Here is a 12,614-nt window from a genome sequence, read left to right on the forward strand (position 1 = left end):
TCAGCTGCTAATGGGGTAAGTGCAGAGACTTGGGAGATCCTAAAAGAAGGCTCTTTCCTGTGCCTGGCATACGTGTGACATGCATAATCGTATCAGATTCACCTGTCATTCAAACTTCTGGCAATAAGCTAAGCACTGGGAAGCAAATGAAAAACAACCTCCCAACAGCCAAAATAGATGTCAAAGTCCACCCACTAGAGCAGGTGGCTTTACAGAAGGTTCACTGATGAAAGATCTGACTTTGGAGTCGGGTAGAGCAGAACTGTGTGCCAGTGGCACCGCTGCTCCCTGAGTAGACCCGGACAGGTTCCCCAAGTGCTTTGAGCCTCAATTCCTTCACCTACACAGTACCCACTGTCACCACAGTAGTGGTGACAGTACTCAGCCCTTAAATTGTGGGGAATAGTGAGGTCAGATGCCCAGTACTTTGTCTGGCATGTCATTGTTATAATAACAAAGACAGGGCCTTGCCCGTTCCAAACTGTGGAAAAGATTGCAATTGCAAGTTTTAAGTGGGATGCAGAAGAAGAACAACAGCAAAAAGTGGCCATTATTATTCTAGGACACCAGCCTTCAATGTCAAGGTCCCCAGGGTGCTAGCTTGGGTTCACTTACAGCTGGACTGCTTTCTATTCAATGCATTTCTGCAACAATGCATTGATCGATTTGGAATTTTTAACCTCAGCTCACTTCTCCTGGTGTTACACACAGGCTTCTGAAAACTGGTGGAGTCTTCTGGGAATTATGGAGGGAGGGGGCCAGCAGCACAAACAGGCTCCCAGGTCAGGGCCAGGTGTCCACTAGCGACCTGGGACACATGCTTTCAGGAACAGGGAAGGAAGTTGCTCCTGGCCAAGCCACCTCACCCTGCTGACTGAGTCAAACTCCTGAGCAGAAAAGAAAGCAGCACCCTACCTGACTCCATTCCTCTTGAGGCCTGAACTGCCTGTGACATCTGAGTCAGGTTTGGCACACGGGTTTGCTGAAGAGCACCAAAGTCATTGTTGAAATGCTGCAGGGTTTTAGATCAACATGCTACACTGGGAATCTCAGACTCCTGTGTCATAATCTAGGTTCTGTGATCTTGGGCCAGTTACTAAATCTTCCAAATCCATTTTCTCAGACACAAAACAGGGACGACTGGGTCTATAACATTGTTGTATTAATTAAAAGATATAACACATGCAAAGAACTGAACGCATGCTGGTGTGATGAAGCACACCTATCGTTCCAGCAATTCAGGAAGCTGGGGCAGGAGGATCACAAGTTTGAGGCCAGCCTCAGCAACTTACTGAGACCCTAAGCAATTTTGTGAGACCTTTTCTTAAAATAAAAAATAAGGGCTGGAGATGTAGCTCAGGGTAAAGCATACCTGGGCTCAATCTCCAGTGCCAAAAAAAAAAAAAAAGAAAAAAGAAAAGAAAAAGAAAAAGAACTGAATACAAGTCAAAGCATGGCCAATCATATGCTCAATAATTGGCTGCTGTTGTCATTATTATTTGCAGGTGATACGTCCAAAGGCTGGAGTAGTGAAGATCCTTGGAAGAAGGAAGAAGGAAGTCAGTTTAGTCATTTCAAAATAGCAAAAAGGACTGCAATTTAAAGTGAGATTTGGAATGAGAAGAACATTCCCTTTTGAGGGAAGATGGTCAAATGCCATCCAAGAGAGAAGACAAAATTACTCAATTCTCAATAAAAGTATGTCACACGTGGGCAGGGGCTGTAGCTCAGTGGCAGAGCGCTTGCCGAGCACGTGTGAGGCACTGGGTTTGATCCTCAGCACCACCTAAAATAAACTAATAAAACAAAGCCATTCTGTACATAGCACAACTACAAAAAAATTTTTTTAAAGTATATTACACTTGAGAACGATCTTTGGATTGCAAAAATAAACCTCAGCATCATTTGTACAGGAAATAGAGGCTGCTCAATAATATAGGAGAAAAAGAGTCAGTGAGGACCTCTCTCAATTGGCGTTTCTCTCTAGGCTCACAAATGACATCAGAGGACACTCAAATAACTTGCAGATGTGATCAGCGTGTGTAATCTTGAGAACTCAGAGCAGAAGCTTTCCCCATCTTCAAGTGTGATGTGTGTATGGTTTAGAGTGGGGGTTGGGAGGGAGTTGGGAGTGGATTCTGGGAATTGCAAACCACTGAGCTGACTGTCAATCCCCAGTGAAACAGATGCTCTGTGACCATTCAGAAAACAAGAACCTGATCACAGGGCATCAAATGTGTTTTGCTCCCATTTTCAAAGGGGTTTTACCCTCTGGCAGAACAGAGGCTGTAGTCTGCTAAGACATTCCAGCTTAGGTATTCAGCATTTATTAACCACCTCTTGTGCCAGGGAAAGAGAGATGACAAAGGAGAGGTCTCAGGAGACACATCCCCATCAACAGGTAATGTTAAGTTAATAGATTGCAAGTAAATGGATCCATGTCAGTTTGAGGTAGAGCTTGGATCTGCTTTGGTTTATGTCCTGTCTGCATTTTGATCAAAGAGCAGAAAGAGGACATGAAGACATGCTTGTCAAAGGAGCCATGGCACAGGTAAGAAGCACGGCCACCTGCTGGGTGACGGGACTCCACACTTCAGTCAAGGGGAGTAAAGTTTCGCAGCTCACTTCTGGAAGCATTAAGAATATGAAGGAATGTGGGTCTGGGGTGGCTGAGAAATTCAGACTCCACGTGACAAGCCCACGCATAGCTCTGAGGAGGCAGGAGTGTGGCCTCCCAGACTGGGAGGGCTGACGGGGAAACAGGGAGGTGAGTTACCATGAAGAGCTCTGGAGGGAAGGACTGGGAGATTTCAGGGACCATAGTTTCCCCTCTTTATGAAGAGCTGGCTAGAGAACGGACAGAATATTCTGAGAAGTAGTGAGCCCCTCATCACCTCAGGAATTCAAACCGGGATCAACCCTGGATCAACCCTGCTGGGGAGGTGGCACCAGACAGGCTCCGGGCCCGTGGTTACTCGGTGTCCACCAGGGCAGCCTTCCTGCAGGAGGACTGCTGAGACGACTTTGACCTCCTTCCATAGTCTACCCAAGCCAGTCCCACAAAGGCAGCGACTGTGAGAACCAGGCTCGCCCAGGTAAGAGGGACAGAGGCTGAGCTTCCTCTTCGGATCAGGAATGATCCACAGGTGACGTAGAGTGGAGGAAAGGAGTGAGAGAGTCAGGGTCGCAAAGTCAGGCCCCTGGGGCCAAGACTGGAGGATCCCAGCACCAGGAGGAAGGGTGGGAAGAAGCAACACCCCAGGTAGCATCCTGCTGGAGGCCTTTGTCTGGGTCCCTAACTCTTCCGGGACCACAGCTCATCAGAACCACAAGGGCCCTGCAGGAACCCCTGGCCCAAGCCCTGATGAGGCAGATGAGAGACTCGGGCTGGGGCTGAGCAGTTCATCCAAGCTCAAAGGCCGGCAGGGACAAGGCTGGGATGAAACCCAGTCCTGGCAAGGGTTCAAATCCCACCTCACTCCTTGTCAACTGTGTGACCGGCAGTAAGTTACGGAACCTCCCTGTGCCTCAGTTGCCTCCTCTGTGAAATGACACAGGGTGGCTGACAGAATGGCAAGAGGCTAGGTGACAAGCACCTAGGAGGTCACTCCGGAAGAGCTGGGCAGTCCAACCGCCCTGCACGGCAGACACGCACAGCAACACCTCTGGGAAGGAGTGCCCTCTCACAGTCCCCAAGGTGGAGGAAGGCTGCCCATGGGCAGAAGCCCCTCCTCGCAGCAGTGGTCACCGGCACCCACATTGACCCCCATGTGGGACCAGACCCTGGGCTGGGGCTCCCCAGAGGAAATGCTGTCCCACTCCTGGGGTCCTGGTACAGGAGGGGAGGCTCAGGGCTCAGGACCGCGGTTACCTTCTCCCCGGGCGTGACAGATATGCGCCATACGCAGTGCATGTGGGCCGAGTAGCCGTTGGGGTACTCAGGGGAGGAGAAGTTGCCTGTGCTGTCCTGTAGGGTCTCTCCGCAGGCTGTCAAGGAAAGGAAATGACTGCACAGCGGGCTGCAGGCGCCGAATCCCCCTGCCTTCTGGCTCACCCACCCCTGAGCCCTGGCCGCCTTTGGGGGAGAGAGGAATGGCTGAGGAGAGGGGCTGGCCCTGCCCCTTGAAAATCCACCCTCCTGCTCACAGGAGCATGCGCATCCTAGCTTCCAGGGCCGCTGCTGCCAGGGTAACAGGATGCCCCGTCACCAGGGCTCCACGGGCTCCACAGTTAAGGTCAAGCTCCTGTGGTGGGCCTCCGTTCCTCCCCGCTCCCCTGGAATGGTTTCTTCCCCCTCTTTCCTGCTCCTGCTCTCTAGCCCTCCCTCTGCCCAGTCCTCTGTCCTGAGCCCCTGATTCCCCCCTCCTCTTCCAGCCCCGGGCGCCAGCTCAGCTTCCCACACCACCAGATCCTAGACCCAGTTCCAGTCCTTGAGTGAGACCTGGTCCACCCTCCACGTGCCTCTCCCGACACCTTCCTCTAAGACTTACAGCTCTGACCCTCTTAGTGGCCCCAGGTCCTGCCCTCCACCCTGCCTGTCCCGTCCCTTCCCTGCTCTGACCTGGGCACTTGTAGAGCTTGCGGGCTTGGGCGATGTCTCCTTTGCTGAGCCGGGTCCTTTGGCCAATGGGGGGCTTCACCCCATTCACCTCATACTTGGGAACGATGGTGTCCAGGAAGATGCCCCTAGGAGAAAAGGGAGAGTGTGAGCGGGAGTCCGTGGGAAGGTAGATGAGGGAGGAGGGGTGGCTCGGCCGTGTGCACCCACAGGTCACGACCCTGCCAGAGCCCAGACATTCCTCGGCAGGGTCAGGGACGGGTGGAGACGTCTCACCCTGTCATTAAGCTGCCCACTGACCAGCAGCCACCCTGCTCCGTGGCAGCCATACCACAGAAACTGGTATGCTTTGGGAGGTCAGAGACCCAGGCCAGTGATGTCCTGGGGACCCCCCAGGTGCCCCAGCTCGGTCTGGTCCTGACTCCCAACCCCAGGAGAGATGCAGGCCCCCATCCATCATCTCTGCAGCCCCACCGGCTCCGGCCTCTGTGGCCCCTCATGCTGATTCAGCCCTGGGGAACTTCTCCCAGGACTATCGGGCCAACTCGTCACCCTGCTGACAGGGCAGTATCTGAAAGCACCTGGAGTGAGGCCAAAGGACAAAGGCAGGTTCCACCGTGGCCAGCCCAGACCATGGGGACAGTCCCACCAACTCCCAATCTACCAGTGCCCTGGCCTTTGGTTCCTCCCTGCTAACCCTGGGTGTTTCCATGTGGGAGGAGCAGAAGGAAGGAGAAGTCTGCGGCCCTCGCCTCCCCAGGGCCCCTGACTCACACCCAGCTGGGCAGATCACAGCAGGGGGTGGGGATGCGGTGGGAAACGTCGGGAGGGTCTGTGGGTGTGGAGGGCAGAATGACCTCACTACCCCTCCTTGACCTCTGTTCCCTCAGGTCTGGAGGCAGGAAAAGTGTGTCTAGAAGGAGCTGTGAGACAGGGGGAAGGGCTACCTCCTGGAAAGGGAAGGGATGAGGAAAGAGCCAGGCTTGGGAAAGGCCAGTGCAGGAAGGCCCATGAGGAGGAGGGAGGGCCACTTCCCACGCTCAGGGAGGGGAGGCTGGGCCACCCCCTCAGGGGGCTCTGAATGTCTCTGGGAAGCAGGCCAGGGTAAGGAGGGTGTCTTGAGCTGGAGGTGGGGCTGGTCCGGGGTGGGAGCCAGGTGTGCAGGGCAACGGGCAATACCCACCACGGCAGCAGACACACAGAGGGCACTCTTGTCCTCCAGGCCTGTGGCAGAAGGATGGGCCAGTGCAAAGCAGGAGGTGGAAAGGAAATGGCTTCCGGAAGGCAGGGCTGGGTGGCGCCCCAAAGGAGGTCCAGCCTATCTCTCACCTGGAGAAGGTATTCCGGGCATAGTGCATGATACTATCAAAATCGTAAGTCTCCCCCAGGGACTCCACCTCCTGTATCTCCATCTTCAGGAAGTTATACTCCTGCCCTGCGAAGACCGGAAAAAGGGTGTGGGGGGAGGCGGGAGCCCGCGTCCTCCCTGTATCTGCAGGGGGCCCCCTACCTGAGGGCCTGGGGAGCAGCCAAGGGAAGCCTGGGTTGGGGAGGACTTCCAGAAGAGAAGCCAGTGACTGGAGGACCTACTGGAAGGAGGCCCAAGGGACTATGGGAAGGGAGCAGTGGAGTAGAGAATGTCTGGCTGACAGAGTGGGTAAGCCAGAGGGGACAGGAGAGGGAGGCTGAGGGAAGAAAACCCTAGAAGACAACTGGTAGAGGGCAGGAGGCCATGGAAAGGTGAAGAGAAAGGCCTGCAGGAGCATCCAGGTATGGGCTGCTGGCAGCCCAGCTCCACCCTCCAGGTCAGCTGAACCTGCGCCTGGGCAGCTGCTTCCAGCCCTGAGCGGATGCCTGAGGGAGCCCTTAGGCAGCCCATGCAGCTCCCACCCAGGAGGGGACCCAGGGTGCCTCCTACCTGGCTGGATGTTCTCTCGCACAATGGAGACATGGCGGTCCCGGTCGGGCCTTGTATGTTCGTGCCAGAAGCCGATGACGTGGCCCAACTCATGGACCACAATGCCGAACTTGTCACAGTTCTTGCCAATGGAGATGGCCTGCGGGCCCCCACCACGGCGACCCACGTAGGAGCAGCACCTGGAGGGCGGGGCCAGCTCAGGGGGGCGGTCCCGAGCTGGGGGAGTGCATCCACTCAGGGGCCGGGCCAGGCTGCCAGGTTGGCAGGGGAGTGGAGGGGTGGGGGGGGTCCCTGAGCACCCAATGCCCAGGCTGTGTGCCAGGGTCAAAGCCACATCAACAGCGAGATACCCCATGGTGGGAGGGAATTGGCACACCAGGGCGCTGCACAGCTGGAGGCAGCGGCAGAGCCCAGGGCAAAGCCTGGGTAAGGGTCATGGCCAGGAGTGCAGTACCCACGGGTCCCTGCTCACCCGCAGGGTCGGTAGGTGAACACAATATAGCTGTCCTCATCGGTGCGCTCCAAGAAGGTGACACAGGTGTGCTTCTCCCAGTGCCTCATGGCCTGCCGAAAGACTGCCCTCTGGCTGCCTGCCGGGAGGAAGGAAGCAGGCTCTCACAGTGCCCAGGGGGCCCACTGCCACACGCTGCTAGAGCATCCCAGCCATTCTGAGCACCGCTCAACGGGAATTTGCAGACAGAGAGGCCAAAGCAGCAAGGCCAGAGCCAGATGCAGGCTGTGCCTGGGCCCCACAGCAGCCACTCACCAGTGAAGTTTCCCCCAATGACAAAGGGGATGACCCCATCGGGCCACACACGTTCTGGTCTGGAGGTTGCTGCCCGCCGGCTCCGGGGCCTGCCTCTCCATCTCCCCTGGGATTCCCTCTGAGGCTGCCCACTAGCACCCTGGCAGTCAGGGGCAGAAGAGTTTCCTGGAATTCAAAGAGGAAGGCTTTGGCAGCAGGTGGGCGGAGGGCAGGAGGAGGAGACAAAGTACAGAGGGGCCCCCTTATTTGTGGATTCTGTATTTGTGAATTTGCCTACCTGCTAAAGTGCATCTGTAACCCCCAGGTCAGCTCTCAGGGCTTTCACGGTCATTCATGGAAGCACAGAGCAGTGTAAAAGTTGTTACCCGGCATGCGCCGTCCCAGCGGAGGACGAACGAGGTGACACTGCCTTGCTTCAGCTCTCATACTATAAACAAGTGTCCTTTCTAAGGTTTATTGAGTGCCATGTTCTTTGCATTTTGGTGCATCTTGTTGATGATTTTGCTGTTTAAAATGGTTCTCAAGTGTAATGTAAAGTGCTATCTCATGTCCCCAAGGACAAGAAGTCTGGGATGTGTCTTACAGAGAAATGCATGTGTTAGATAAATTTGTTCAGGCCTGAGTCAGTGTTGTTGGCTGTGAGTTCATGAATCAACTATGTATTAAATAAGATGTCTTTAAATGAAACACACATAAGTCAAGGTCACGTGGTGACCAGTTAACAAAAATGTGAACAGAAGCTGGCAGAGCCCATGTTCCCCTGGAGCAATGATTCAGTATTCGCTAACTCAGTGTTTGCAGTGACTACACAGAATAACTACAAAGTTCTATAATTACTATGAAGTTATGCTATAACTATTCATAACTACCATCAATGGTAAGAATGGCTATAATTGCAAAAGAGAACAATGATGTGCTCATTTCCTAGGAACTGTGAGGACCTGGGGGATCTGGGATTTGGAAAATGCCCCCCCCCCCCCCACCTAACAAAACTTGGTATCTGTGAAGCACATGGAACTTTACGTTTCCTGTAAGTTTCTCAGGGTCACATTTTCACGTGACACACAGCTGTACAGGATGTGGGCAAGTGCCATTACCTACATCTGACAGATGAGGAAACTAAAGCCAAAGCTTTGCCCAAAGTGACCTGGTGAGTTGGCTTTGTGTGGCTTCCCCTGTGCCATGCTTACCAGTCTGCACTAAGGCCATGTAAGCCTCACTTGTCACCAGGCCACCAGGTCACTCTCTGATGCTAGCTGCCTTCTGAGGTAGCTGACCTTTACTTCCAGGTTGCCCACAAGAGCCTCCCTCCTGCTGGACAGGATGACAGTCTGGCAGACCCCTGGGAGGCGTCCCCACCCCTGAGCAGCAGAATTCCTGTGGGGTGTCAGGACCCGCCCCAGGCATCTGCACAGCAGTGACAAGCCTCTGCCCCTCTGTAGAACAGTAAGAAGTCTGGGAAGAGCCAGCCCAGCCCAGGTCCTCATTCCTCCATTCCCCCTCTCCACACACAAGTGCCAGGGAAGTTGTTAGGGGCTTGGGTCACCAGGGAAAAGAAGGAACCCTGACCTTGAAGCACTTTAGGACCAGCTAGGGAGATGAGACATGGAAGCAATTCCCATGTGGCAGAGTGAGATACTAAAAACTAGGACCAGAGCAGCAAGAGCACCGAAAACAGAGGTGTACCACCTGTCTCGGAGACAGTCAGGAAAGAGTCATGAAGAAAGCTCCCAAGATGGGACCCAGAGGGACAGTGGGACCGGCAGGCCCAGGAGATTATGGTGTTTGGCACAGCAGCTCAGATTTGGAGGGAGAAGGATGGGTTCTAGTCCCAGTCTTTCCACAAACAAGCTGTGTGATCTTGGGCAAGTCACTTTACCTCTATGAGTTTAAACCAGGAGTTGACCTCACAGACACCTCTGAAGGTGGTTGGGGACAGTCAAATTAGACCACATCTCTGAAAGTACTTTATAAGCTTTGAGCAGAAAGGCTGTGGATTCTTGCCTTCCACACTTCCTACTTCTCTGTGGGACGGATAAAGATATTCCAAAGGAAGATAAACCCATGCACTGGGTTCAAGTTCAAGGCCTCTGAACTGGAAGGCCCTGGCTGGGAACAGGGGGTTCCTTGTTTCCCCAAGTTTGGAACCCATTTCTGGGACGCAGAGGACCAGCCTGTCCCCAGTGTACCTGCTGTTTTGATGGATGACCTACGGGCTGTACGCAGCCTGAGATCCGCAGCCCGCTGCACCTGGAAGGCCCTCAAGTCCTCCTCGTCCAGGGCAATGTCTCCAAGAAAGGCAACTAAAGAAAAAAGAAGAGATCAGGGGCTGAGTTAGTCTCTTACCTGGGACTGGGTGCAGCTTGCTGACATCTCTGACCCTGCGGGCATGCCCACTTGGTCCCCACAACAACTCTGACGCTTACATGCCATTGGAGGGAGAAAAAGAAGGACAGTGAGGGATCAGCTTCTAGAATCTGCTGTGAGATCATGGTCAGTTTTTAGCTAAAATCCCAGCAAAAGCAGGGCAGGAGAGTACACACCATGGTTGCATAAGGCAGAAGGATCACTTAAGCCCAGGGGTTTGGAGGATGCCTGGGCAACAGGGCGACACCCTATCTCTAAAAAAATTTTAAAAAGAAAAGGGCTGGGGACGTAGGTCAGTGGTAATGTGCCTGCCTAGCATGCATGAGGCCCTGGGTTTGACACCCAGCACCACAAAAAATAAAACAATACAATAAAATCCTGGCAAATCTGATACCCAACCACTACCAGGCTGTGAGCTCCCCAAGGACACAGTGCGTCACAGATCCCTTCATTCTTCAGCAATTCTTAGCACCCGGGTCAGGCACTAGCTAATGACTAGCAGGACAGAAGAGGTCCCTGCTCCTGTGGACTCCACCTTCTACAATACATAAGTGACTAGCTACTGACTTGGAGAATTCCAGACAGTTCATTGCCGCCTGGAGTACAAGTGCTTGGGAGAAAATACAGTGGGGCAGGATGGTAGTGTCCATACCATGGTTTGTATAAGTGTCCCCCTGCCCCAGATGTCCCTGTGTGAAAGGCTGGTACCCAGGGAGGTGCTACTGGGAGGTGATGTGGACCTTTAAGGGTGGGGCCTTAAGGGAGGCCATTAGGTCATTAGGAGTGTGCCTTTAAAGGGGACTATGGACTGTTCCTTCCTCTTCTCCTCGCCTCCTAGCTGACGAGGTGAGCAGTTTTGCTCTGCCACATTCTTCTGCCATGATGTGCTGCTGCCTAATCAGAAGTCAACAATGTCCACCACCATCTAACACTAGAAACTTGAGAATCATGAACCAAATTAACCTATTTTCTTTCTAAGTCAATTATCTTGACTATTTTGTTAGAGTATCAGAAAGCTGACTAGTGCAGTCTATCTGTGGGCCCATAACTTTGGCACTGTGCGGAGCATGTGGTGTTCACACAGCAGATGCCATTTTGATCAAATAAAGTCATAATACAATGCAATAAGACTTGGGGCAGGTCGACACACTGGGAGTTTGCCAGCTGGTGAGAAAGGGTCAACAGTTCTCAAGTGATTCCTAGTCTCAGTCCCCTCTCAGGAGAAGAAAGGCCCCAGGGGAAGAGACACTCCCAAACAGGCCATTTCAATTTCTGGCACTGGGGAGAGATGTTTCTGGAGAGATGGGCTGAGCTGCCTATCTTCTTTTTGAGAAGTCGGGAGCAAGAGGAAGCAGAAGCCACACAACTGGCCACTTTGAAGGAGCCCAGCTATGAGCTTCAGGAGGGCTGGGCTGAAGCAGGGGGTGCTGAGTTGGAGGTGCAACCGGAGCAGCTTCCCTGCAGCCCCGCCCATGGTGACATCTGCTTCTCATCCCGGCAGAGGGCTGCACAGGCCACGCGGTCAGCATTACACAAATTGTTTTAACCTTGAGGCCTGACACACAGGTCTCTCCTCCCCAGCTGGCCCCACTGGGTGGACACAAATACAATTACTTCATCACACGCAGAATCAGACACATGTGGTCTGTGTTCCTGTGGACACAGGGTGACATCCACACCCATGCTGTCAAATGCAGAGCCACCAAGGTCAGACACAGATCCCTGCAATGCAAGTGGTGCCCACCAGTGGGCTTTCAGGTGGAAAGCACTCAAGTGATGTTTTTTGAATGAATGAAATACCGTGCCAGTATTCTGACATGCAAAAACACGCTCAAGACACACACACACTGAGACGCGGCTCGACAGAATGCGGGAATGACTTTCGCAGTCATCTAGCCTATCACCCATTTTACAGTGAGGGAAACTGAGGCCCAGAAGGGAGCCGATTAACTGAGACCTCACTGCTAGTTGCTGGAGAGGCTAGATTTATAACAAGCCTCCCTATCCCCAGTCCAGTGATCGCTATACTCAAGTTCATTACCTCCCTAGAACCCATACTGTAAATACACAAAAATAGACGCCCCCTAGAAATATACATCCACCAAAAAATGCAGACTCACAGATAGTCCTAAAAAAACACACAGGCACAAGCTCCAACACACACAAACCAGCGGCACGCTCTGAACTCATTAAGCCAGTAACAGTGGCGATAATGACACCTTATGTAAATGTTGAAATGACGTGTGCTTTCACACTAATGCGTTCATTTTATCCTGGCCCACCCTCAACACGCCCAGCAAGTTGCAATCCAGCCCAGCTTTTGCCCAGGAGTGTCTCATTGCAAACACTCAGAGATAAACCTGTGGCTGGATGCCAGTCCACCTTCCTGGCTGCAGGATCAGAACCTTGGGTCTGAGAGGACATCAGCCTACAACTGGTCCAGATCTCTCCCAGCCCCTGAGAAGGTTTCTCTCACCTAAGAGCCTTCCTCTGTGACCTTGACTTAGCAACAGAAGATGCTTCTCAGCTGACATCCAAGAGTGGCCTCAGGAAGGATATGGGATGGACAGTCCCATAAGGACCAGGAAGATGCAGTGGATTCCTATGTGCCAATGTCACACAGGTATGCATGTACCACATGAATATCCCCACAATTTTGCACACCTTGCACCTTTGCACACACCTCCAGATTTCCACACCATCTCCACAGGCATCACCATACACAGTCACCCCTCAGTCTCCTCAGGGGATCGGTCCAGGATCCTACAGATACTAGAACCTGCCGATGCTCAAGTCCCTTATATACAACGCAGTAGTATTTGCACAGGACCTACCCACAGCCTCCTGTGTACTTCAAATCAGTCATCTAGAGATGACTTGTAATACCTAACAATGTAAATACTATGTAAGTAGTTGTCAGGTATTATTTAAGGGATAATAACAAGAAAAAGTCTGTACATGTTCAGTACAGACACAATTTTTTCCCCAAATATTTTTGATCCAAG

The 12,614-nt window shown here is 52.9% G+C and overlaps 1 protein-coding gene across 4 annotated transcripts in view; it reads right to left on the minus strand.

Moving 5' to 3' along the window:
- Bmp1 (bone morphogenetic protein 1) overlaps window positions 1–12,614 on the minus strand; it is a 41,431-nt gene that overhangs the window by 23,515 nt on the left and 5,302 nt on the right. For 3 of the 4 annotated variants that reach the window (XM_047548691.1, XM_047548692.1, XM_047548694.1), the window contains exons 2-8: window positions 9,432–9,545; window positions 7,243–7,407; window positions 6,949–7,066; window positions 6,477–6,655; window positions 5,888–5,993; window positions 4,562–4,686; window positions 3,872–3,987 (exon numbers count right to left, since the gene is read on the minus strand). In XM_047548691.1, coding sequence (XP_047404647.1) covers window positions 3,872–3,987; window positions 4,562–4,686; window positions 5,888–5,993; window positions 6,477–6,655; window positions 6,949–7,066; window positions 7,243–7,407; window positions 9,432–9,545 — 923 coding nt within the window. Of the gene's footprint in view, window positions 1–3,871; window positions 3,988–4,561; window positions 4,687–5,887; window positions 5,994–6,476; window positions 6,693–6,948; window positions 7,067–7,242; window positions 7,408–9,431; window positions 9,546–12,614 lie in introns of those variants that run through there. The other variant, XM_047548693.1, reaches the window with a different exon arrangement.

The sequence above is a fragment of the Sciurus carolinensis genome, chromosome 4 (genome assembly GCF_902686445.1).
Source record: "Sciurus carolinensis chromosome 4, mSciCar1.2, whole genome shotgun sequence".
NCBI classification, from domain to species: domain Eukaryota; kingdom Metazoa; phylum Chordata; class Mammalia; order Rodentia; family Sciuridae; genus Sciurus; species Sciurus carolinensis.